Source organism: Embiotoca jacksoni, unplaced genomic scaffold (genome assembly GCF_022577435.1).
Source record: "Embiotoca jacksoni isolate LCO1_2020_lvr unplaced genomic scaffold, fEmbJac1.0.p SCAF_28, whole genome shotgun sequence".
Classification (NCBI taxonomy): Eukaryota; Metazoa; Chordata; class Actinopteri; family Embiotocidae; genus Embiotoca; species Embiotoca jacksoni.
This window is the reverse complement of record NW_027185379.1, coordinates 4,986,466-5,012,167: the sequence shown is the minus strand read 5'-3', so window position 1 is coordinate 5,012,167 and position 25,702 is coordinate 4,986,466. Positions and strand designations below refer to the sequence as shown.

General features: G+C 40.7%; 2 protein-coding genes across 3 annotated transcripts; both read left to right on the top strand.

Moving 5' to 3' along the window:
• The first annotated feature begins 229 nt into the window (after nucleotides 1-229).
• LOC138205345 (integrin-linked protein kinase) lies at nucleotides 230-14,178 on the top strand. Of its 2 annotated transcripts, none has more exons than XM_069161305.1 (13): nucleotides 230-353; nucleotides 1,595-1,808; nucleotides 7,986-8,151; nucleotides 9,021-9,116; nucleotides 9,231-9,327; nucleotides 9,439-9,522; nucleotides 9,769-9,854; nucleotides 9,964-10,073; nucleotides 10,302-10,429; nucleotides 10,600-10,721; nucleotides 10,857-10,956; nucleotides 12,365-12,495; nucleotides 12,620-14,178. In XM_069161305.1, exons 2-13 carry the CDS (start codon nucleotides 1,720-1,722, stop codon nucleotides 12,767-12,769), a joined length of 1,359 nt encoding a protein of 452 aa, XP_069017406.1. In that variant the 5' UTR covers nucleotides 230-353; nucleotides 1,595-1,719; the 3' UTR covers nucleotides 12,770-14,178. The 2 variants fall into 2 exon arrangements, with proteins under 2 accessions (XP_069017406.1, XP_069017405.1); XM_069161304.1 differs by having other exon boundaries at nucleotides 1,544-1,808.
• A 648-nt stretch (nucleotides 14,179-14,826) lies between these two features.
• apbb1 (amyloid beta (A4) precursor protein-binding, family B, member 1 (Fe65)) lies at nucleotides 14,827-24,059 on the top strand. The gene is made up of 14 exons (XM_069161301.1): nucleotides 14,827-14,961; nucleotides 15,631-16,301; nucleotides 16,946-17,151; nucleotides 17,238-17,297; nucleotides 17,581-17,660; nucleotides 17,775-17,841; nucleotides 18,381-18,527; nucleotides 18,902-19,029; nucleotides 19,700-19,814; nucleotides 19,965-20,049; nucleotides 20,138-20,218; nucleotides 20,366-20,481; nucleotides 20,925-21,101; nucleotides 21,256-24,059. The coding sequence occupies exons 2-14, from the start codon at nucleotides 15,653-15,655 to the stop codon at nucleotides 21,409-21,411; spliced, it is 2,067 nt and encodes a 688-aa protein (XP_069017402.1). The 5' UTR covers nucleotides 14,827-14,961; nucleotides 15,631-15,652; the 3' UTR covers nucleotides 21,412-24,059.
• The last annotated feature ends 1,643 nt before the right edge of the window (nucleotides 24,060-25,702 follow it).

The following is a 25,702-nucleotide window of genomic DNA, read 5'->3' as shown; positions in this document are numbered from 1 at the left end:
TGATAGTCGTTTGTTAATGGAAATCCAAAAGAAAGGGTGACACGCGTTTTCCGCTGAAGCCCACCCCCTATGTTTATGCTGTTGTTTTTTTTTTTTAACACATAGTATAATTATGAAACGAAAACTAAAAAAAAAAAACATTACCTGAGGCGGTGAATATTTGTTTTTTGGACTTGTTGCAGTTCACGCTGCCGCCTGTAGGGGGCAGTGCGCTCCGGGAGAGGTTTGCACGTACGTCCGTCCTCCGGGGTGTGGACGTCCCTCCAAGCAGTCCACCTCCGGAGGCATCATAACGCGGATCATAACTTCTGCTCTTTCTTACTACGTTGCACGGCAACAAGCGAACATTTCAGGTAGGTTTGTTTTCTTTGTTTTTTGTTTTTTTCCAGCTTAACAATAAAAGGATGTTGTTGTTGTTGTTGTTTTCAAATTCTCAAAGTCAGTCAGCGTCAAATGAGAGAAACGGAGACAGTTGGTTAGCTTGTTAGCAGAAAACCTGCCAGCGTCTCGTTTAGCCAACCAGAGGATGCTGCTGCTGCTGCTTTGTACGACGGATCTCATCGAGGCTTTTCTGTCGGATGTGTTGTAATGAAAACACCCGGTGAAGGAATAGCAGACTAACTTTGTGTGAGTCTCCCCCCCCTGTCCCTGTCCCCGTCCCCGTCCCCGTCCCCTCCTTGTGTTAGCTGGATTAGCAGAGGTGCCACTCAGGTTGCTGTAAAAGCAGTGAATCGCTAACCTCATTATAATGTGGCACTATCGATCAAGACAAACTCCACTAAATCATCTCAATATCACGTTGTATTTAGGCTGTCGATGAATGTCGTGTTAATTAGCAGTAGTTTTGTTTTTTATGGGAGTGCTTGTGTTATTCAAAATGAACTATTTCTTCATTGACAGTGATCGTAACTTGTCAAAACTGGGATCCCTGTAGTCTTGCAATTTCACTGTTTATGCAAATATATATATATATATACATACACATATAAAGTTATTCACAATGCCTGATCTGTATCTACATACACTCTACAAATATCACACTCATTTCCATTATATCATTGATGACTTTCGTGATTGTGGATTTGTTCAGACTTTTCAAATGCGACATCTTCAGCTTTCCTATTTGACCTGACTGACCAATGATCCAAAAACATTCAGTGAAACAAAACGAAATTAGTACATCCACGTAATCGGGTAATGTTTGATGTTTTTACTTGATGAATGACGATTATGAAAATAGCTGCAGATACGTTTTCTGTCTCTCAGCAATGTGTTAGGAAAGTACAGAATTTAGCATGACACTGACTGAATGAAAATATTAATCTGGTGCACAGGATGCAAGTCCCAGCCAAGTTTTGTTAGTCACAATGCTGTAAACTGCACACCCACCCAGTATTACTAAGGTGGATGAGATTACTCAACAGGTTTCTCCTCCTAAGGTTTGTACAACAGAATAAAAAGCTGGTTGTAGCAGAGGTTGAACTGATTGAAAAGGAATTAACAGAGCTGCTTCCCTTTTTTTTTGTGTGTCCCTGTTTTTCAGGGCTGTGTGAGTCCCACTGAGCCTCTCTAATTGCGTCCCTCATTGTCCCAGATGAGGCGCTGATGCTGACCGGGACTCGCCTGAACCCCTCGGTTCGCTTCCGTCATCTGTCTCAGTTCAGTTCTGCAGCTGCTCCCACGGCTGCATCTTAAGAGAAGAAGAGTACACCCGACAAAATGGACGATATCTTTACGCAGTGCCGGGAAGGCAATGCGGTGGCAGTTCGCTTATGGCTGGACAATACAGAGAATGACCTCAATCAAGGGTGAGCCACTGTTTATTTTCTTGTCTGTAGGATGTAATGATGTTAAGAATTTACAAATCACTTCTATCCATGTCCATTAAATGGAATCAAAAAGTTCGCTTGAGAAGTGCACTGTTAACAAAAGAAAAAAAAAATCATAGAGTCCTTTTCTTATTATGATTGTGTTTTAATTTGTCTGTGTAAAGGCTAAAAAAGAATCACATTTTGATTATTTAGTCTGGCTATCACACTGACTGTGGTCTACTTAATTTGTTTACTGGTAAAGTATTTACTCAGGCTGATAAATAATTACGTTAAAGGACTCCTCTGTCAATTTTTAGTCAAAGATGACTTTTTTGCAGTTGTACTTATTTGCATGAGACTCACCACAGCCTTAATTTGCGATGTCAGATAACACGAATCTCTAAAACAATATGCAGTGTCAATGCTTGGTTTTAAATGTTGCGTTGTTAAATGTATTTTGTGGGGCAGGCTGAGAGCCCGCCTTTTCATTCCCCAGTGAGATGGTGCCCTGTGATTGAACCCATTTCCTTCTGGATGCATGTTTATGTCCAGAATGCCAGCAGAGTAATTCAAAAGCATGATGTTGGACAGGAAACGTGCTGTGCTGTTACAGTTAGTCACATTTAGCTGCTGCAATTAAATTCAGGCTTCACAAATATATATATATATATATATATTAAAAAAAAGAAAAAAAGAAGAAGAACTGAATAGAGACTTATTATTGCACGATTTAGGTGCAGAAAATACTGCAGGCTTCGGTAGTTCTGATTTGATGCGACATTTCTGCCTCATAGTTACAGATGAACAGTCTGTCCTTATCTGCTGCTTCTTTTATCCTGAGCTGACTCTGTAAATATGAACTTGGCAGAACTTGCCGGTCCAGTCTTGTGGACCTCCCACAAATCTTGTCTTTTGGAGACTTCACTGTTATTTGTTTTCAGAGCAAACAAACAAAGAAAGAATTAATGAACCCATTTGACTGTGTCGACTGTGTACCTTGGTGCTGCTCTGTTTTTTGCATCTTTACTCTATATTTTGTACATTTGTGGTCAGAAGGTTGAGCACATTAACGTCCAGATAGATTATTTATTTTAGTGACAGTGATTCATTTGCAAAGAACATTGTTGTCAAATTTCAATGACATCTGCTGTCGTGTGACAACAAAGGAGCTTTTCTGTTTCTTTGCCATGATCTTTAAATACTGTTGCAAAGTTTAACCTACAGATGTTCAAGTTAACATGAAATGAATCATGGTTTTCAGAGAAACTCTGACAATGTCTGAAACGGAGTAATATACATATGTTAAGTCGCGTCATGAAAACATTGTTTTGTTGCCTTCTAAAGCACAGGAATGTCTTTAGGTACACTTTTGTTTGCACAAATTATATTAATGTTATTTGATCAGCATAAGTTTGACTTGTTCTTCCTGTGAAGATGTCGAGACTTGTATATTTTTTACCATATTATTGTGTTATACCATATTTCCACAGCTGTTGAAATACTACCACCACAAATCAGCACACACAAGATGCTGAATAGACTTTATTTTTGCAATTTGTTTCCTTTTTTTCTTTTAAAACTCAAGAATTTGTTCAGGAATTTAGGATATTTTTCTATTTTGGACTTATTGGTTGCTTTTTTTCCTTTATATTTAAAGTGTCCCCTTCTTGTGAGACTGCTTTAAGCCCGTGTGGATACATGCATCCCTGCATGTGACTCGCCCATTAGCTGATTACATGTCAACTTCCCTTTTCCGGTTGATATATCTGCACCAGTGGGTGAAACACATTCGCTCTTTCCTTTTTTCTGCAGAACTTAAAAATGCCCTTGGTATTGTAGCGAGCCCACTATACTCTGGCCTAGCAGAATCTCACTAATATTTTCTGTGTTCCTCAATGACAGTGTGTTTACTCTGATGTAACTCCCAGACAAAGAGTAGTTGTGGAATGCTGAATCTCCTTACAAGGAGTAACTCACCAGCCTCGAGGGAGCCATCTACCACCGACCCAAACTGACAGAGAGGGGGAGGAGATCATTATAGTGGGCAGGGCTGGAACAGACAGGGAATCTCTCTGTGTGTGTGTGTGTGTGTGTGTGTGTGTGTGTGTGTGTGTGTGTGTGTGTGTGTGTGTGTGTGTTTGGAAAATAGTGACTTTTTCAAAAGAGGAATGTGCATTTTAATCTATGGCAGCGCACGTCACCGTCCCCTCCACTGATGTTTCCTGTATAATGCGGTATTAGATAACGCCGCTCATTTCCCCTCAATGCTTCCGCCAAGTTTAAAAGACCTAATTGCAGAGTTTTAAATTCTCCCAAATATTTGCATTATAATCATCCTCTCTGAATACGCTTTACGCTGCCACTTAGTTGGTGCTCGATGTATGAGTTATAGTTTTGCATGGAGGACAATGGGTGACGTTGAATTTTAGGCCTGTTTAGTTTTAAAATCCTAATTAGCCTACATGTGGAGCAGACTAATATTTTTTCTGCTGATAATTTTCTCAAATAATTGATAATAATCAAATTATTTTGTTCATGGTGTGTCAAATAGCAGTTGATGAAGTTTAAATTGTTTTATTAAATAAATATTTACATATCCTTGTCTTACATTGTAAAGAATTAAAAGCAGTATCTCAAGGTTTTAGAGATGCAATGATTAGTTGATTAATCAATTATTTGATGGACAAAAAATAAATATGAAACTATTTTGATATTTGATAAATCTTTTTACGTTATTTTTTCAATGAAGAGATGCAAAACTTCTCTGATTGCCGGTTCTTATATGTGAATAATTTGTGTTTCCTTTACTCCTCCATGATAATAAACATTTTCTGAAATTTCAAAGAACAAACAACAAAATATAGAAAATAATTACCAATATTCTTTTAATCTATATCCAAATCAGTTTGGAGCAACAATAAGTCAATCAGCAGAAAATTCATTTACAACCATTTTTGTTTTGGGTTGGTTGAACAAAAGATTTCATCACCTTGAGCTGTGTGAACAAAAATCGTTGGCATTCACAGGCATTTATCCCGGTTTCCTGATCAAACAATGAAATAATAATAAAAAAAAAAGAAGCATATTATCTTAATGAAGTGATTATAATGAAAATACGTGTTAGTTGCAGTCTGACATCAGTTCCTGATTAATATGCAACTATTGTCCAATCTGACTTGCTCTTGCCAGACTGTTAGTCCAGTGTGCAGCTAAGGCAACAAGACTTAAAATGATCAGTTTAAATGCAAATCATACCTGCAATGATGAAGTGATTTTTCCCATTTACCCGAGGTTAACCTTTGGCCTCGGATTCATTGTGAAACCCGGGTGAGAGTAGCAGCTGTGTTTTCTTCTCATGTACTGTTGGACCTGCATGATTTTATAAATGTTTCTGTGAACCTGTTTTCCGTCACTGAGGCTTGTTATACGAGTCGGTGGGACGTCTGTGCAGAGACATACAGGGTGCAGACAGGGGCTCTTCCTCTGGCTCTTCAGTCTGCCAGACTGAGCTCTGCTGGCAGGTGGAAGTGCCTGAAATATATTACCACGGTCGCTGCGAGAGGGGGTGAACGGGAGAATACACTGGCACTCGAGTGCACTCTGGGTTTGGTGGATGAAGTTAGCTTAAAGGGGAAATCTGTCCTATATAAAGTCCCCTGGAACAGAAATACACGCAGACACAAGAGGGCTGAACCTCACTGCACATCACCACAAGTACATTTTCAGCAAGTGGAGCCGGATGTGTTTGTTCTTAAATAAACATCAGTCAGTTACACTGAATATTAAGAGGTGTTTGATCATTTTCAATATGTGCTGTGTTAGTGAAACAAGAGAGAATTAACTTGTGGCGGTGGGTGGCACAGCGGGGGACCAATGTTCACGCAGACTCATGCAGCTTAGAGAGCGAAAGTGGAAGCCGGGTTTTTACATTTTTTTTTTTTATGTCTGTAGCTACAATTTAGAGATAACACCTCCCATTAAGACCCATCAGCTGATGCCACAGTTCACAGATGTTTCCTAAACGCCTCAAGTGCAGGCTATCTGTAGCCGCTAAAGTTTACAGATGTTTCCTAAACGCCTTTCTGTAGACGCTAAAGTTTAAAGGTGTTTCTTAAACCCCTGACATGCAGGCTATGTTTAGATGCTACAGTTTACGGATGTTCCCTAAACGTAGACACCAGCTCGGCAGCTGCGTACAGAGAAAGCTCTTGTCTAGTCCCCACCGCTACGGTACGCAAACAACTCGGACAGATATTAGGCCGAAAATCTGCTTTAGAAGAGTGAACGCCGTCTTCTAATGTAAGATTTACCTCGGTATAAATTGATTTACCTCGATTGGTCACACGAGTAGAGCCCAGTGAAATGATTATATAATATGTAATTTGATTCTTTTACTAAGGTTGGACTGTCGCACATGGGAACACAAAATTGCTTAAAGAATATACCGTGTGCATTCCTGCTTTTGAAGAATACAGCCATTATCGTCACAAGCCTACCTCCTCCCCCAAACAGACACCAGCTTAGCACTGAAAGCTAATAACGTTATAGATGTGGGGAGTTTTTCTCATAAACTTTCGGCTAATTAGTTTTGAGGATTTGGCCTTTTAGTCTGAGAGGAAATTGCTCTCTGAGCAGATCTGTTATGTTGGCAGCAGGTCGCACAGATAGATGTGTGTTGTGAGACTGAGGGTCTCTGTGGGGCTCTTGATGCTGTTTGGAGTCGAGCTCTGCAGGATGTGTGAATCCAAGCCAGTGAATTGATGGCGGTGGGGAGGGAGAGGGTTCAAATTCCTGCAGATTCATAATACTCCCTCAGTTCTCCGATCCTATTATTATGCCATCTGCCTACTCCTAATGTCAGAACAACTGCATAACTTTATTAACAGGAGGATTGTGCTGTGTCTTGGCGCAAACAGTAATGCTCACACACAACAGGAAAGTATATGGAAAGTGGAATATATCATGAATGCAGTCCATCTGTTTCATTGGAAGTGAGAGGGAGGGGAAGCAATGAGAGGAGGACATGACCACAACCACTTACAAAGAACAGAGTTGCAGAATAACACAATCACACACATCAGCTGGAGTGTGTGTGTGTGTGTGTGTGTGTGTGTAACACTGCTGAAGGGTAACACTGGGTCGCCTGTTTTATTTTATTTCTTCAGCCTTTTTTGCTGACTGACTTTCTGCCACTCAGCTCTTGCCATGTCTTAATCGCCCAGTCTTTATCTCCCTTTCACTGAGGAGGCACTCCATCAATCTTCCTGTCATGTAATCTAGGCCACTGTCCTACATGTGTTGCTGCCAGTGTCACTGCGACACCGAGGAGTGATGAGTGATTTGTGCCAGAGGCCTTTTAGCACTTATCTCAGTCTGAGTCACAACAACTTCCTTATTTTTAGAGGAAGAAAATTACAAAAGTACAAATGAACAAATTCCTAATTTTGCAATTCCACAGGTTAACTTTGCAGCACTACATCCCCTAAAAGAAGATAAAGCTGTCGTTTCAAATACATACACTCAGCCTCCCGTTTATTGAGTACAACTAGTCTTATATAGTAATAATATTCCTGCTGTAAACTCTTCCTGCCTGAAGGTTTTATCGTTCAGTTTGTATGATCATTTTGAAGGCTGTAGTTTGTATTGCTGTTCAATTGTATTATGTTATACTGACAGTTTCTTTTATTATTTTGTCTGGCCTTATTTGTATTTTTTTTTTTTTTAACACTTGCCATTATAAAGTTGTGAAACACTAAATGCCAAAACAACATTATACAATAAAAAAAATAGTATACTCTTAATGAAGGTCAGATGTATTACAGGACTGTGTTCGGGCTGCATTTTGCAGTACTTGAGTATGTTTTTAGGTCTTTGAACTTAGCAATTCTTAATGTGTCTTAGTCCATATACAGTGCAAAACAGCTCATTGATCTGATGTGGGGTTTTTTTTGTTTTGTTTTTGTTCCTTTGAGGTGGAGTGGGAGGGATTTGTTTAGTTTTTTTCAGGGATATTTAGAGTGTCAAAACCAAACATGCTCCAAACACCAGTTCCAGTTGTGCCAGTTACACAAGAGAGTTGTTTGCATGAAAAACTTCAAAGTCAGACTCTGAAGCTTTTTCCCAAAGTACACTCCCTGCTGTGCTGAAGGTTTGTTTGTGGAACCTGTGTTACAGAGATGACCACGGCTTCAGCCCTCTCCACTGGGCCTGCAGAGAGGGTCGCTCCAGTGTGGTGGACATGCTCATAATGAGAGGAGCACGCATCAACGTCATGAACCGGGGAGACGACACGCCTCTGCACTTGGCGGCCAGCCATGGACACCGCGACATTGTGGGAAAGGTAGGGTTCATGTAAACACACGGGGCACATGAAAAGGGTGGTTCCTGGTTCATGGAGTGCTTCTGTAACAATGATACTACATCTTTTCACATTTGCTTCATAAACACGGGATATTGTGAAACCTGAAATGATATCATCTGAAGAGCAATAGCAAATCCAAAGGTCATGTCTGTTCTTGCAGTTCCCCCATCAGCAGATGAAATATGTTTCTAAAATCTGCTGACTACCGCACTTGTAATGAACAAGCATGTTATGATGTGAAGGTTTTCATTCCCCCCCCAAAAAAATTCACCAACATAAATTCAAATAATTTCCTACATAAGGGTGAAATTTGTACTCAGTCAATAGCTGCATTGGAACTGGAAATAGAAAGATGTGTCAACTAATAGTAACGTCTTCACAAACTCGGAGACATGAAACGTCTGCCTGTCCGTTATCGACTGGTTTACTCTTAGTGATGCAGCATGTAGTTTGCCATGTGGAACGTCATGTAGCACATTTTTGTAAAGAAGGTCTGCTTTGTAAAACGGAGAGGCACACCGTGACCCTTTTAGTAAATGGATTTGTTGATATATATTCTTGTCAATCCATAGAAGAAATATAAAGATCATTTCCATGTATGTGTTTTATGCAGTTCTGTTGCCATAATGTGAGGCTTCTTCTACTGCAGGGTGTCTGATTTAGAATAGCTGCCGGGCAACTATTCAGTTTAATATTAGGCATGTCTGAATAGCTCTGGTATGTGTCCACAGGCAAGACAACCTTCCAGGACCTTTCTTGGCAGCATTAGGACTCATATCTGTGTACAGCCCAAACAAGATCTGAGCTGCCTCGCTTTACATCAAATACTTTGTTTCTCCTCCTTTTAGCTGATCCAGTGCAAAGCAGACACCAATGCAGCCAATGAACACGGGAACACACCACTGCATTATGCCTGCTTCTGGGGCCAGGACCAAGTGGCTGAGGTTAGTGCACCCCCTGGTGGTGATAAAGCTGAAACTTGCCTCTTTTCTTTTTTTGTTTTTTTAAATATATATACATGTTAAAATGTTGCTGACAACAATCTGTCTTCTCCTCAGGACCTTGTGACTAATGGGGCTCAGGTGAGCATCTGTAACAAATATGGGGAATCGCCCCTGGACAAAGCCAAACCGCACCTGCGTGAACTCCTCAAAGGTATCCCAAATTTCTTTTATGACTAAATATTTCTCTACTTTTAAATGAACCAGTGGTACATGTGTCTGTCTTGTTGCTCTGTGTTGATTTTCTTATTTCTCCAACATCCAGAAAAGGCAGAGAAATTGGGACAGAACTTGACTAAGATTCCCTTCAAGGACACGTTTTGGAAAGGCACCACCAGAACTCGACCCCGTGAGTCCCAGCAACACATAAACCAATTTATGAGCTGACCAGTTTCCAACCGTTGGTTTGGTGAAAGTGCTGCATTAAACAGAACAATGTTCCGTGCTGACCTCCGAACTAGATTTACTGTGGTTTTTTGAAATTTCCACCTCTGTTTCTTCTGCATGGTGTTAGTGAAAAGTTCCAATAAATAATGGGCTTTTAGTCTGAGCTTTAACTTGTCTCTTTATTTTCTCTCCATCTTGTGTTTTTTAGGTAATGGCACTTTGAACAAACATGCAGGCGTTGACTACAAACAGCTCTCTCTACTTGCTAAAATAAATGAGAACCAGTCTGGAGAGGTACTTTACATGCTTCTTGTATTTAATTGTGCTTGATATTTGTGCAGAACTGCTGATGATCAGTTAAAGCTACACGTCATTCACCTCTGTATTTATTTGTCATCCGTAGCTGTGGCAAGGTCGCTGGCAAGGAAATGAAATTGTTGTTAAGGTGCTAAAAGTTCGTGACTGGAGCACTCGGAAAAGCAGAGACTTCAATGAGGAGTACCCCAAACTCAGGTTATTATTTAATCCTCACTTTATTATTCAGCCTCTTTCCTGTGGTCCCTCATTTGTCTGTTTGCATTGTGTTGAACCAAACTCTATGTATTTATTTTGGGGGAAACTGCATCTCACACAAAACGTCTGTTTATGTCAAAATCCTCTGTTGGACTGCCTTTTTCTTTCTTTCTGTGTGTCTGTCTGTCTGTCTTTCTGTCCGTCCGTCCCTCTTGGGCTTCATCCCAGGATATTTTCCCACCCGAATGTCCTACCCATGTTGGGAGCATGTCAGTCTCCTCCCGCCCCTCACCCCATCATCATCACACACTGGATGCCTTATGGCTCCCTCTACAACGTGCTGCATGAAGGCACAAGTGAGTATCTCCATTCTGGTCACAAAGTCCATACCCTGCAGGGATTTGTGATTTATTGCACTTAAGCATTTCTCTTCTACAGCAGCAATTTCACTCTCATCCTGTTATGTGGTGGGAAAAAAAAAGAGTGTTTTAATCCTGGTATTACCTTTTCTTCATCTTGCTGTCAGACTTTGTGGTGGACCAGACACAGGCGGTGAAATTTGCTCTGGACATCGCTTGTGGGATGGCCTTCTTACACACACTTGAACCCATGATCCCTCGCCATTATCTCAACAGCAGGAGTGTAATGGTAAGAGGAACTCCTAAATCTGTCCAATTGTCATAAACAACAACAGACTTATCAAAGGAAATTGCGTTGACTAAAAAACACAGAAAATTGCAGGAGGGAGGAGGTGTTGTGATATCTCGCTTCATATTTTCACAGATAGATGAAGACATGACTGCGAGGATCAGCATGGCAGACGTCAAGTTCTCCTTCCAGTGTCCTGGCAGGATGTACTCGCCTGCATGGGTAGCCCCTGAGGGTAGGCATCACTCATACAGCACAGATCTAACGTGACAGCTGAAGCTGAGCATGAATGATGGTTGCCGGTCACTCCAGACTGTCTCTGAGCCAAATGTAATCTACCTCTGATTTCCCCTTGAGATACAGTGAAATCCAAGTAGGTTTGAAACATAAACTAATTACAGGATGTGAAAATAACCAGAGAACTTCTGCAGCAAACAGAAATGGGATATCACAGGAAAGGGTGAGATGTGTACAGAGCAGTATATGGAGGATTTGTCACCATCAGTTACCATAGAAACAACATCCCTACAGTATATGTATAGTGGGTAGTGAGAGGGTTGCTATTGATAACACAAATGTGCAGATTTGGTTAAGATGAAGCATTTGAATAGGTCTTCTATTCAGAAAGATTTGTTTGTAACATTTACCCCAAGTGATCTTACATGTAGTACATTTTAATCCTAAATATAATGTGGATGCTAAAAAAGGAACTGTATATCCATTATAATTCATGTACAAATAATTGCTTTGGGTTTAATCCATCACTTCTTGGAAGGTATATTAGTTTTGCAGGTTCATTTTAAATGAAAGTTGTCAGGATACAGGATATAGTGACATTTTCCTTTTATACTCAAATATTTGGGGGTTTGGTCGTAGTTTAGTTTAGACATTTTAGTTATCTAAATAAACACAGCTGCCTGAAGAGGAATTATAGTTTTAAAAATGAAATTTCCTTGTCGATTTTTACATTGTCATGCCATTTAATCTGATTAACATCAACTAATTGTTCTGCAGTGATAGCATGATGCGCTCTACTGTTGTTTAGCATTTGTCTTCTTTCACTTTCATTTTGAGTTTGCAAAGAGAAATGGCTCAAATGTTCCCTTTAAGTTGCACCTCCTGTCTGTAACTTGCTATCTGGGTTTGTGAAGTGAACTACAGAAACCCAAAGCTCTTCATTTGATCGTCTTCCATTTGATTTGGTTTCCATAGCAACCGACAGTACAGCTGCCAGATCATAGAGCAAAAGCCCACAGGACTCTATTGTGGGTGCTGTGGTTATCAAACTCTCCAAGTGCTGTCATATGGTTTACCACAGTGCTCAATGTTAAGGAATTACCTCATGATGAGGCTTTATGATACAGGACTTGTTTGAACGTAGTTTATGGTTTATTGTGACATGCATTAAATGGACTGTTTTGATAATACAGTTTGACTGCACAGAAAATAACTGCTTATCTGAATGGAGTCTCAGATTAGATATTATTAGAACTTTGCTACAAACAAAATACTTCAAGCTGGAGCTAAATTTATTCCAAAAAAATAAAACACGTTAATATAGGAACCCCGCACCTTGTATATGTCATGTGTACTCTCATAGACATTGTCTATAACCTTCAAATGTGGTTCTTGGCGGTGCTCAGCTCTGCAAAAGAAGCCTGAAGAGATCAACCGCCGGTCAGCAGACATGTGGAGCTTTGCTATCCTACTGTGGGAGTTGGTGACCAGAGAAGTGCCGTATGCTGACCTGTCCAACATGGAGATAGGAATGAAGGTTAGCAGGACTAGCATTCACTAGATTACCAACTAAATGTCAATACCTTGCAGGTAAGGCTCGCAGTCATTACCTTCTATTTTAGTGCATTTAGTAATGTCTGTCTGTCTGGTTTGGGTTTTAGGTTTCCTTGGAGGGTCTGAGGCCCACCATCCCTCCTGGCATCTCGCCCCACATTTGTAAACTCATGAAGATATGCATGAACGAAGACCCAGCAAAGAGGCCTAAATTTGACATGATTGTGCCAATCCTGGAAAAAATGCAGGACAAGTGAAAAAAAACAAACTCTTCTGCCTTCTTTTAATCAACTGATGATTACCTGAATACCTTACCCCAGATATGACTCTGATATGGTGGTGTGGTGCTTACCAGTATTGCCTTAAACTCGTACTCTACCGCTGCATTTAACGCCACTGTAGCTTTTGCTTCTGAGATGAGTTCAGCAACAGTCACTTCTTTTATATTGTTTCTTCTTTTTTTTTTTTCAATGTAATATCACGTTTTTATTACTTTCTCTGTCACTGATGTGGTGATACTGTCTTTGCAGGGGCTTAGTATTGACCGTTCATCTTCGAAAGTGTAAGCATGTGAACTGAGTACAGTCTTCTACTAGAGACTGGATAACCTGTGGAGGTCAGCATGACATTCTGCTGGATTGCCTCAGTGGATTTAAGGCCTTATTTTATCCGACGTGGGCTCACTATTAATAAAAGTCACCCTTTACAGTGGCGACTCATCATAAACATATTTACCCAAAAGCTTGTCTTGTGGGAAAAGATTTGTTGTGTTAGTTGCAGCAAACTTGGCAAGCATGAAAAATGTCTAAAACCAAGCATCTAAACATGCAAGATGATTAAAAAAAACAAAAACAACTTTATATGAATGAGTTTTTCCCTTGAGTGTATGTTCATATCAGCTTAGCTGTGTAGTCATGATGATGAGTTTGGCCTATTTTGAGCATTGGTCCCTGATTGTATCCTGTACAACCTGCTGATTCAAAAGGCATCACAAGACTTAATTCCCACTTGTTCATTGTATTGATGCAATCAGATAGATTACTTAAACAGGCTAATTTAATCTAGTTTATTTTAAATACTGTCCCTTGAGTTAATGGCATTATTTGAATTCTGTTAGCTGTACTATTGACCAAAGTATAGTCAGCCTCCGTCGAGATGTCTAAAAGTGTTTGCACCTAACTCAAGTGTTATTTTCATGTTGAATACAAGACATGTATGCAGTCTGACATGTAATGCCTTGTTTTCCTTTTAGTGTCAGGAATGAGTAATGAAACCGCCACTGTGATTTAATATTGGATAACATACAGTAGGTACAGTTAAAATTAGTTGTTGGTGGGGGGCTTCCAGTTTCATGGTTAAGTGCTGCCAACAGAAGGTGACTGGGACATTAAGGGGTGGAATTAACTTTCTGCATACTGTTATACTGTTATATTGTTTTTTTCATGTTGTTATTTGGTCCTCTGTGTCACCTCTGCCTTTATATGAATCTCACAGGTAGTTTCTTCTACCTGCATCCTTTATGTGCCTCCGCCCGCTTTGCTTGTTTGTGCTGAATCTCCGGTTGAAGCCAAAATCAAGAAAGACTTATACAAATGTATGTATTTATATATAAGTATATTAAAAATGAAACATATGGACAACTCAAATGTGTACATTTATTGTTGGAATTGGTAAAAAAAAAAAGATCAAACTTTTCAAATGCCCGTATCGATATCTAATAAATGCCTTGTAGATCAGTATCAGTGTAGATCATTACCGGTTATTAAAAGGCTGCCAGGTTGTGAAAAGTCGTTTAATTGGCAAGTCACTAATGTTTATTACTTTCTAACAAGCTATTAATTGTTATACATTTAAATCAAATCATTAAATAAAGCTCGCTGGTTTTCACTTTTTCTAAGCGAGGAACCAGTTAGACGATCATCTGCCCTTATAAATGTCAATTTATCATTTAATTTAACTCTGTAAGGGCAGAGTTAAAATGCACTCGAGTGCTTTACTTCTATCTCATCATGCTGTTTTATTATTCTACTTCACTACTTTTAAGAGGGAAATATTGTACTTGCTTTCTACTACAACACATGACGGCGGCATTAACTCACTTTGAAGACTTGAGTTTGCTTTTTGAGTTCCTGGTAAGTATCAGCCAGTGTTATCGCACGATGCTTAGAGTTTTGGGAAGCTGGAAATACGCAGTACCGGATCATTATGTCCAAACACAGTCTGAAATGTTGATTTTTTAAAAAAAAATTCATTCAGATCTTGAGTGGCAGCAGTGGGCTCCGCCTGTGACGTCAATCCGTGACGCAGGTCCGCCCTCCTTCACGAGCCAAGCCCACTGACAGAAATCACCACCGAGAACCAGAGCGAGCCCTCACGACCCGTGGAAATATGTAGTTAGCCCGCACGCTTCACTGTATTTCGACAACAGGGGGGGTTTTTGGCGGAGCTGGTAAGTAAAGATCCTTTAACGTGAGCGCGGTGCGTCGGTGTCACCGCACCCGCTTTTGATTTCCCTGTTTTTGGAAACGTTAGCACGGAAGCTAACATTAGCCTAGCCAAGATGACGGTGTCGATGGCGGATGGTGCCCGTTAGCCTCCAGCTGCGACGGTGGCATCTGATAAATACCGTTGTGTTTTTAGTACACGGCCTGCTTGAGAACTGGATTTTTTTTTCGATTACAATCACATGGCTGAATCTAAAACAAAAAAATCAGGCTCTAGGCTCACGACTGCATCTGTGTTGAGCTCATTTATCTCATGATAAAAAGAAAAAGGTCGTGTTGGCAAATGGAAGGTGAAGCTGCTGAAGTGCGTTTCGTATTCGTCCAACGAATCCAACAGTGAAAGTAACTGCAGCGATGGTCAACCCGAATATACGAAACAGAAACAGACTTCATCCTTTAGCTTCAACTGTCGTAGGAGCTTCTTTTTCTTTATTAATTTATTTTTTTTACAGACATTGTTACTTGAACATGTTTTTGCGATAATGACCTTTCTAACTTCTAAATATATTTGCAGCCGTAACACTTTTGCTCGAAGTCCGGTGAGAAACTGTTGACTGAATCCTTCTGTCATGCTAACCGCGATGCTAACACATCTGGACCTCTGTCTCCATTAGAGCAGTTTCATGGGAAGCTACCATGGGTGGTCATGACGATGAAGATATGACATACGTTGTGAATAAACAAAAGCAAGATGAAGAGCTGAAGAACAAGCTCAACGACGGCAGCCACTGGTGCGACCAGGAGTCCACCGGCAACAATGCCAAGTGGGTCAAAGAAGGCCAGAACCGGAAAGTAGCCGGGAACCAACAGGACCAGGACCACAACTGCAATATCAACCAGAATGGGAACGAGGACGACTTCCCTCACCAGAACACCACTCAGGAAGAACAGCAAGGAAGCGAGGAGCAGACCAAATCTCCCAAAATAGCAATGACCCCCGGTCTCAGCCAGGAGGAGTCCAAGAACATCCTGAATGAGCCGCTACTCATCGACACTCTGGAGTCTGCAGAAGAGAAAGGTAAAGAGGGGGAAGAGGATGATAAAGAGAAGGAAAACAATTTGGAGGAGGATGAGGAGACATCAGGTGACACCAGGGGAGAAAAAGTGGCAGAAGAACAGAGTAACCTTGAGTCACAGAGAGAGGGCAACGTGGTGGGGAGAAATGCTTGCCTCCTCTTCTCCAACATGAACGGGACACCAAGCGATGAAGAGTCCAGCTGGCCTCCGCTGGTTCATGACAACACGGCCGACAACACGGCCGACAGCTCTCCAAATGGCAACAGAGGTAAATAGAAGTACCAGAAAAGGGCTGTAGTCTTCATTTATCCGTATCGGTAACGCTCGTAATAGACATCGACATAACATTGTGTACTGCACAGTTGAGTGAATAGTACAAATGTAGTATTATATTAGATGACATTTTACTTTATACAATCTACAATAGAGATAAAGACCCTTTACAAATGCAGCAGCAGAGGCTTCCTGTTGTTTGAACTGTCTTTTTTGGTTTTAAGCTGCTAAAAGGAAAGTTAATATATTTCTAAAAGATGCAACACAAGACATCTTTGATGACTTATTATTTAATATAGAATATCCATTGCTGACTATGGTAAATCATTATTCCATCCAGTTAATCTGATTGTCAGACCATATTAGATTTTTTTTAATTTTTTTTTTTAGATTTTATACACTTTATTAATCCCCGAGGGGAAATTTCTTCACTACAGCAGGGTATATATATATATATATACAGCAGATATTACTTTTAATATTCAACTCTTTCATTGTTGTCAGCACTTCTCATAGGATATAGTTTTGTCCTTGTTTGTTCTTGGGTTTTCTTTTTCTGCCTGGTCAGCATGGAGCTTTTAAAATCTTTTTCAACCTGACATTGAACACTTCCCCTTCCTTCGCTCCCTGCCTCTCAAGAGTCCTTCTGGGACTCCAGCGCTTTTGAGACGGACACCGACTTGCCTTCAGGATGGATGAGGGTGCGAGATACATCGGGCACGTACTACTGGCACATCCCCACCGGCACCACCCAGTGGGAGCCTCCTTCACCCCTGGGGAAAGTCGGCGACTCCATGATGTCCTCCACTATGTCCCTGGAGACGACACCCTGTGAGGAACCTGAGGTAAGTTCCAACAGACATTTTTCTTAATAGGAGACAATGACACTTAAATCTGCAGTTTATTGGAGATTTTGTTACATTTCTTTCAGGAGTCTTGGGCTCAACTTTCCAGCACAGATGAAGGTATTGGTGAGGGCGAACTGTGGAAGGTAAGTCACCATTTCACAGTCTAGCAGAAATAGTTTTTCAATGTCTTTTGAACATAGGTCAGGTTTTGGACAAGACGAGACAAATTGCAGTCTATAAAACATATTGAGACTTACTGTAACACCTTTTTCAATTTGTCCAATATTTTAGATGCCAACTGCATCACGATGCATGTTTGTTCTGTCTATTAATACTGACTGAGTGTTGACCTGTACAGATTTTACATCCTCTTGTGGGATTTAAGCAAAGCAAAGTTTAAATTGCAGTTGTTTACTGTGTCGTCAGGAGGAGGGAGAGGTTGCATCTGATCAAAGTCTGAAGGAGTTTGAAGGAGCAACTCTACGCTATGCATCTATCAACCTAAAGTATGTTGTGTTCAAGTTTTCCCATCAGCTAGTATTTGGTATGCTGTCACATAATTCTTTTTTTTTTTTTTTTTTCTGTTGCCTGTCCTTAACTATTTTGTTCTTCCATTGTAGTTACAACTGCTCCCAGTCTGAGGAAGAAGAGAAGCTCGCTCCACTCTGCACAGATATAGAAACTAAGGTAAAGCACATGTTTCAGTATGTTGACAGAAAATTAGGCCTTCAGATTGAATTTCAGGAATACTGTCATTGCTGTTGGTATCAGAAGTGTTGGATAGGTGTTGCACTGTCACTGAAAACTTCTCTCAAACATGTATTTTAGATTTAATGCAGAGTTTGCAAGTTTTGCTTCGAGTATTAGTATAGAATACCGTGCTGGCTCTTACTAATCAATCACCTAAAAAAGCAAAAACAGTTGAAACTTTTATTTTTGTGTTGTACAGAATTCACATTTCTGCAACTTAGACATATGGATAATTGTCCTGTATAGGTGATATGTTTATGTTTCTTGTATGCATAACAAATAATGCCTTTTTTGTTGTTGCTGTTGTTGCATGTTTGTAAGCATTTTCTCAGCTGAGGAGTCACCAGCCCAGCTAAATGAATGCGAAATAGGGAAAAAGCGTCAGCATTACCATTAAACCACCCGAGTCCATTGTTTGGTACCTTTACCTGTGCGGTCCTGTTTGGTACTAATGAGCTGCACATCTGTGCTGCCAGTGTTTTGCAGTGCGTTCCCTGGGCTGGGTAGAGATGTCTGAGGAGGACATGGCTCCTGGCAAGAGCAGTGTTGCTGTCAACAACTGCATCAGGCAGCTCTCCTATCACAAACACAACCTTCACGACACTGCTGGGATCTGGGGAGAGGTGAGGGGATTTTACCAACACACACACTTTCATGGCTATTTATGTAATGTCTACTTTAGTGGAGATGCATGTTGCATTTGCTGGTCAGTGCAAAACACCACAGACATATTTTGGTTGAAAGAGATTGATTGTGTTACCTCAACCATCATATGATATGTATGCATATTTTAAGGTCTTTTTAAGCAGTTCAAAGTTTCCCTGTCTAAATTCATTTTGGGAATTTTACCAAAATATCTCGGTACCTCAAGTAAAGGTTGAATTGTGTACAAATGTGTGCATGGAGATCTTAACTTTTTACCAGCCCACAAATTAGTCTGATTGGTGAAATGTTTTTAAAGCAGGCTGTTCATATTAAAAGTGTGTTTGTCCGACAGGGTAAAGACATGCTAATGGTCCTGGAGAATGACACGATGAACTTGATCGACCCACTGGGTCAGACTCTGCTTCATGCTCAGCCCATTGGCAGCATCCGTGTTTGGGGCGTTGGCAGAGACAACGGCAGGTCAGTGTCCACAGTACAAGGACAAAAAGAAAGATAGCCTTTTATTCATCTGCCCTCCTAAATTTGCTTGACACAAAGCATGCTGTTAAAAACTCTTTGCTTTTTTTTATTGGTCTGTTATACTTCATGTATGAATGTACTTTTTTTTATTTATTTTTTTTAAATCCGCTAAACTACGATCTTGGAAGTTTTCATATTTAATTTGACATGGAGGACATTTTTTTAATATTTAAATCACATTTTAGATTGATGTGAAAATAATGTCGAGCCTCCTTCAGTCATGACTCATTCATGATTCAGCCTCAGTATTCCTTAAGAAGTCTTTCTTCACTCAGGCTGTTGTCTTTTTTTTGCAATCTGCTGCCCTCTGCTGGATTGTCGATAACACTGCAGACCCCGATTACAGCTGATGGAAACTGTTTCTGCCTTCTGTCTGTCTGACGTCTAACAATTGTGTCTTATCTTTCATGCTGCATTTTCCATCATAAACAGGGAAAGGTATACATTAATGATTACTATCTGTAAAAGTTGTATAGTTATAAGTTGTTTTGTGTTTGCAGTAGTGTGTGTGTGATTTATGTGCACATTAGTGTGTATTTGTTCAACCTGGCTCACACTGTATAATTGACTCAATGTGAATGTGACCTTTCCCCTCTGATTTCACCTGTAGGGATTTTGCCTACGTGGCTCGAGACAACCTGACCCAGGTTCTGAAGTGTCACGTTTTCCGCTGTGACTCACCTGCCAAGAACATCGCCACCAGTTTACATGAGATGTGTTCCAAGGTCAGCCCTTTTCAGGTTTTATTTTCTTTCATAATTCAAAAATTATGAAATCAGTGCAGTGTCTTAGTCCACATTCAACTATGGATTTTTTTTTAATTTTTTTTTTTTTATCTGAAATTCACACATTCTCCTCACCTAATTGAACTTTAGATAATGATGGAGAGAAAGGCAACCAGGCCGGGGGTGAGCAGACTCCACTCTGACCCAGGTAAACCGGTGGTCATCCCTATTGAAGGTAAAGTCAACTACCTTTAGACACTTTGAACACCGTCATAATTAAAAGTGTGGAAACCGATCATGTACGTTTTCTCCTTCTTTTACAGAGTTTCCTGTTCCGAAAAATGAACTCTTCCAGCGTTTCCAGGTTTATTATCTTGGCTGCGAGACGGTGGCTCGACCAGTCGGTAAGAAAACACCTTCAGATATGGAATTGTTTATTTAGATAGTCGTGATGTTTGTGCTTCAAACTGTTGATGCTGATTATGCTGATTGACAGTGTAATGCAGTAACTCTATAGTGAATGTATCATGTGATCTGTGCATGTTTGACAGGTATGGAAATAATCAATGACACCCTGGAGGCAGCAGTCAAAGGCAAAGATAAAAAGGAATGGACTCCAGTCTCTGTGAATGTGGCACCAGCCACCCTCACCATACTCTCCAAACAGGTAACGGAAAACAAACTCCACATGACGGTACGGTGAGCTGAAATCAGGGAATACATTTGATGCCAGCAGTATGTTTGAGTGTAAAACTTACATGCGCTACTTTCACCATTGACTGTTCACGTCACCCACCTTTGACCGCATCGATGAAACACTGGAAACGTGTCAACTCGTTATTGTGCTGCGATCTAGTTTGAAATTAGCATAGCATGCTACTTTTCAGTATCTGAACACTGAGGTTTTACTTCTCAAAGTACACGTGTCACAAAAAAAAAACCCCGGAGGAATTCTTTCATCCATTTATTGTCGTACATCATTGGCTCAGTTTTATGAACATACGTCGCACTCGCGTCAGAATATTGCAGACATGGAAGAAAAATCGAAACCACACTCGATGATTCTACTTTTTTTATTTATTTTTTTGCTGTTCATATTTGTCCCTGCAGGACGATGAGGTGCTGTCAGAGTGCAGGGTGCGTTTCCTGTCCTTCATGGGTGTAGGGAAAGACGTGCACTCTTTCGCGTTCATCATGGCGGAGGGTCCCCGAGACTTCACCTGTCACATGTTTTGGTGCGAACCCAATGCTGCCAGTCTGAGTGAGGCTGTGCAGGCCGCCTGCATGGTGAGTACAGAGCGGCGACGTGTGATGGAGGAAGGACGCACCCGAGAAATGTGCTTTTTGTTTGTGTCCCTTTCCCCCAAAGTGAAAAGCTAATTTGGCTCAAATGCTGTTTACGTGCAGAATGTTGAGTCTCGTGTATGTTTTCTACTCATAGCTCCGCTACCAGAAATGTTTGGATGCACGTCCGCCCAGCCTCGCCTCCTGCCTGCCGACTCCTCCTGCTGACTCGGTGGCTCGACGGGTCAAGAAGGGGGTGCAGAGTCTGCTGGGCAGCTTTAAGAGCTACAGGTCAGGCTCTCAGTCCCCTTGAGTTGGAGCGAAGATGATCCACAGTCCATTAAACACAAGGTCCATCACAAACAGCCCCTTCTTAACCCCCCCGCCCCCCTTCCCTTCCCTTCCTTCTTTTAGCCACACTTTTCGCCTTACGACCGTGTCACTCTGTCCAGTCCCCTGATCTAGTGTGCGGAGTAGTTTGTGGGGAAAATGTGTCTGAAACGATTGCATTTATTTCCTTTTATGGCTTCTACTTTCTATAAGAATTTTAAACTCTCATCTCCAAACGGATGGAGTCCTGGCATCAAATGGTTTCTTTGCTGGGATCCCTTCTGTGAGTCTTTACTATTTTTGTGTTTTAACAGAAACAATGCTATGAATGTTGGATATGGATGTAATATATTTTACATGCAGATGCTAGAATTTGCTTGAAAAAGAGGTTGATAGACTCCCTCACAGAAATGCACTCATCCCCTCGTCCTCCTCGGTGCAATTCTCATCTCTTAACACGCCTCCTTTTCTACTATCTCAAGAACGTACTGTAACGCAGTCGTCATCATCGGTGTCTAAGATCCCGAGCCTGACTCATCTCGACACCTCTCTCCACCACTTTAGGTTGTCATACAAGCGCTGCAGGCGTCTCAGTAATGCGCCACGTCGTCGTGTCCCTGACTCTCCCAGACAATGTATTTTAGTCTTCCAAAGAGCTGTATGGTCATCTGTCACATAGTGAGCAACCACGGATTTGAGTGTAGCGTGTTTCTCATTCATTCTGCATGAACATTTGCAAGTTCAGTGCTAGTGTGCAATAATCAGATGTTCCACTGCGGTGTGGTGATAAGATGACTGCCATGTGATTATTTGTCCACTTTGGTGAGAGAGTCGGAGTGCGTGGGTCGGGTGTGAGGCTAATGGAACAACAGAGCCATGTTGAAAAATCATTATCTCGTAATAGAAATAATAGTAATAAAAAAAAAAAAACCACACAAAAAAACAACAACCACAAACTCTGGGTTTTCTCACCGCTGTTTACCGCCACCAACTACTGAATAGTACTGTAGAAACTCACCACAAGCTGCATGTTTCGATAGCTTAGGGTTATTGCCGCTTGCAGCAGTATAGCGCTTAAAAGCCATCAATGTATCCTGTAAATTCTTTCTCTGTGTTTCTGTGTGGTAAGAGGAGGCTGGAGGTGACGTGTTGTTTCGTGTTACATAGGCATGTCACTGTACTTGGTGTCAGTGTTTATCATAAGCTAGCAGTAGAGAGTTAGACTTCCTGTCAGTTCCTTCAGACTGAAAACACGAGAGCAGGTTCACGTCTGCATTTACAGTCTGTGTAAATGGGAAACCCAGAGATGATGTCTCCAGTGGTTTACATTTTTATTTTTTTCCTCGGCCACATTTTGATGTGTTTTGAGCCCTGGCTGCTCCACCTAATGTATTTTTTATTCTTTCCACGCACTATAATGTACACAGTTAAGACGATTTTCACATTAGCTCGTTAGATCTAGTTTTTATAAAGAACTCACTAATTAGCCAAGTTGTATTTTATCTTTATGTCTGTCAGTGATCAATACTGTATGTAGCACAATAGTAATAGTCATCTCTAATGTTAAAGATGCAGTTTGTAAGATGTTTTAGTTATTTGGCACTCGTTTGGCCACATTGTCTGAGACGTCAGTAGCTTTTTACGAAACACCCTCAGACTTACTAACCTCACTAAAAGCAGAAATCCTAATCTGTTATATACATCCAATGTATCACTCAAGTATATGACAACAAATTATTATGTGAAAGAAAAAAAAAATCATGTATAAAAATGTTTCAATAAATAATGATAAACTATATTTGCTAAAACATTGAATTCTAAACATGACGCGTAACAAAGATAACATTGTTTTTAAATAGTTTGAATCATCTCATCAGCTGTCAGCAATTAATTACTAACAATTTAAGCACTAGTTTTCTCTTTTCTCTCCCAAGTCCTAAAACTGAAGAATTTGAATTGAGAAACCAAGTGCCAAAAGAAATGTGGAACTTGTAACACTTATAACCATAAAATATATAACCCATATTTGAGACATAACAAAGCCTAAAACCCTCTTGGTAAGTTTCTGTGTATGAAACGCTGGAAGGCTTTCAATTTGAAGCGAGAGCTTTTAATTTGAAGCAGATGCAGGAAGTGGAGGCACTGGGTTGACCAACACCGGTCACTTGAATTCTTTCAGCAGACCAAGTTGCACTAAATCAGTTCCAGACATTCGTTTGTGCGGGCGTCCACGCTGTTGCGATCCATTTGCGTTCAGACGAGTGCGATTCTGAGACGGATCTTCAAATATCCGGCCGTCACGGTTGCTGTGAAAGCAAAGCTCCGTCGTGGACGCATTCGTTGGAAGTCGTGGCACTAAAACTCTTACCAACTGCTTCTTTACTTGTGTAAGATATAACACTAATGGAAATTAGATGACGTTGACTCATATTACTGCCTTGTCACTCATGTGTCACTTGGAATTATTGTGCTTTTTCTCCTTCAAAGATTGCTGTGTCCAGTCAGTGGCAACACTAAAGCCAGATCAGTTAAAGAACATTAGCAGATTAATTTATTTCTGTTCGTGTAAATTAGGTGTATAAAACGTCTGTATATAAAAGTCACTGCACAATAAATGTGAACATATCATAACTGTTTATCTTGTAATCTTTTAATACCTTGCTTTGTCTTTGGTTCCGGAGGGATCGGTTTCCAAAAGGCAGCCTAAACAAAAAAAAAAAATTCTCCTTTGGTTTCTGGTTTTAAATTTTTTGCTTTTCTATGAAAAATGTAAAAGAAGCCACACGCAGCCCCTGTGAATATATATATGTATATATATATATATACATATATATATATATATATACATATATAATCAAGCTGCTGACACTGGTGTGATCATACGTGTTGACAGACTGGCCGGTGCATCAACAAAGGATGCAAACCCCCTTTCCCCTCCCTCCCCTCCTCCCCGTGTCACCCGTTTAATCCGTATCCCCACTGCTGCCCCCTCCTGGTGAGTTCAAAAGGCTGCGAAGGGCTGGTTATTGTTTCCCTGAGAAATGGCTTTTGAGATGAAAGGTGCACATCAAGTGGAAGCCACAGCAGCCGCAGACTGGTAATAATAAGCTCCGCCACCTCCAGACCGATATGCGAGCGGCCCCTGCCAGCGCGGTCCGGAGACTGTCGGGACAGATCAAGGGCCCGGCTGTAATCGCTTCCTTTTGAAGGGGCAAGAATGGCGACGGTAATCGGTGACTGATTGACTCCAGTTTGTACAGATCAAACAAATCAAAGTCTGCACAGCAATCCTCCGTCCTGCTGCATCAGGTGTTCCAACATTTCCGCGGCGTGTTCGTGTTGCGTTTATCGTGTCTTGACAGATTGTAGCTCGTATTTGCACCCCGTTACCGGTTTATCAGATAGACTGAGCTAAAACTAATGCAGACACCTCCTGTTTAAACTGATATGTACCCGATTTAACTGATCTTTTCAGACAAGTTCTTTATACCATCAGACATGAAATATGATTTCCATATCCAGAGGTTTGAGGGGTAATTCACAGGTGTGTATCCTGTGCTTATTTTTGTCCACTCGTATAACTCGTAGTCCTTTATTTTATTTTTTTCTGTATCTGATGTCATTTTGTTGTTTCAAAGATGACTCTGAAGTCCTGTTTGTGTTTTTACCGATGCCACCGGTGTCTCTTTCAATAGTAGGTCTGTGGATTTTTTTTGTCCACCATTTTGATTTGGATTAAAATATCTCTTAAGTTGATGGACTGTGTAACTATTTGGTGCAGTTCTCCATGATGCTCAGAGGATGAGTCCTGTCCTCGCTGATGCCCTGACTTTTTATCCAAGTCACAACTTTCACCCGTTCAGTAAAATGTCTCAACATTCACGTTCGTTTTAATTTGAAAGTCTGTTTTAATCTTCCTGTAGCGCCACCATGAGGTTGATATTTGTGTGTGTGTTTTTTTTAGGACATTCACGGCCCTCCCAGGATAAATGATATTAAGCTGCTGTTCAGTGCCAATTAACAAATCCAAATATTCTAACAGCTGAAATCAGTTTGCTGTTTGTTTACAACACTTCTGTGTGTTGATTTCTACAACGACAGTGTGCATATATAAAGCATATAGTCTGCATTGTATGAATTATGGAAAGGGGACACATTCAGCTTGAGTCGTGTTTGAATCTCAGCAGCACAATCAGTTATTCCACTGGTGGTTTGTGCTTTTGTGTTCAGTTTGCAATTGTTTTTGATGGCGGGTCGTCGTTCACGGCGTTGCT

Excerpts from the sequence above, each read along its gene's own strand:
- apbb1 (XM_069161301.1), top strand. The coding sequence starts at position 15,653 with ATGGGTGGTCATGACGATGAAGATATGACATACGTTGTGAATAAACAA. Across the intron at positions 17,152-17,237 it reads CACCCTGTGAGGAACCTGAG|GAGTCTTGGGCTCAACTTTC; the intron begins GTAAGTTCCAAC and ends CATTTCTTTCAG. Across the intron at positions 17,842-18,380 it reads GCACAGATATAGAAACTAAG|TGTTTTGCAGTGCGTTCCCT; the intron begins GTAAAGCACATG and ends CTGTGCTGCCAG.
- LOC138205345 (XM_069161305.1), top strand. The coding sequence starts at position 1,720 with ATGGACGATATCTTTACGCAGTGCCGGGAAGGCAATGCGGTGGCAGTT. Across the intron at positions 10,074-10,301 it reads GAGGAGTACCCCAAACTCAG|GATATTTTCCCACCCGAATG; the intron begins GTTATTATTTAA and ends GCTTCATCCCAG. Across the intron at positions 12,496-12,619 it reads ACATGGAGATAGGAATGAAG|GTTTCCTTGGAGGGTCTGAG; the intron begins GTTAGCAGGACT and ends TTTGGGTTTTAG.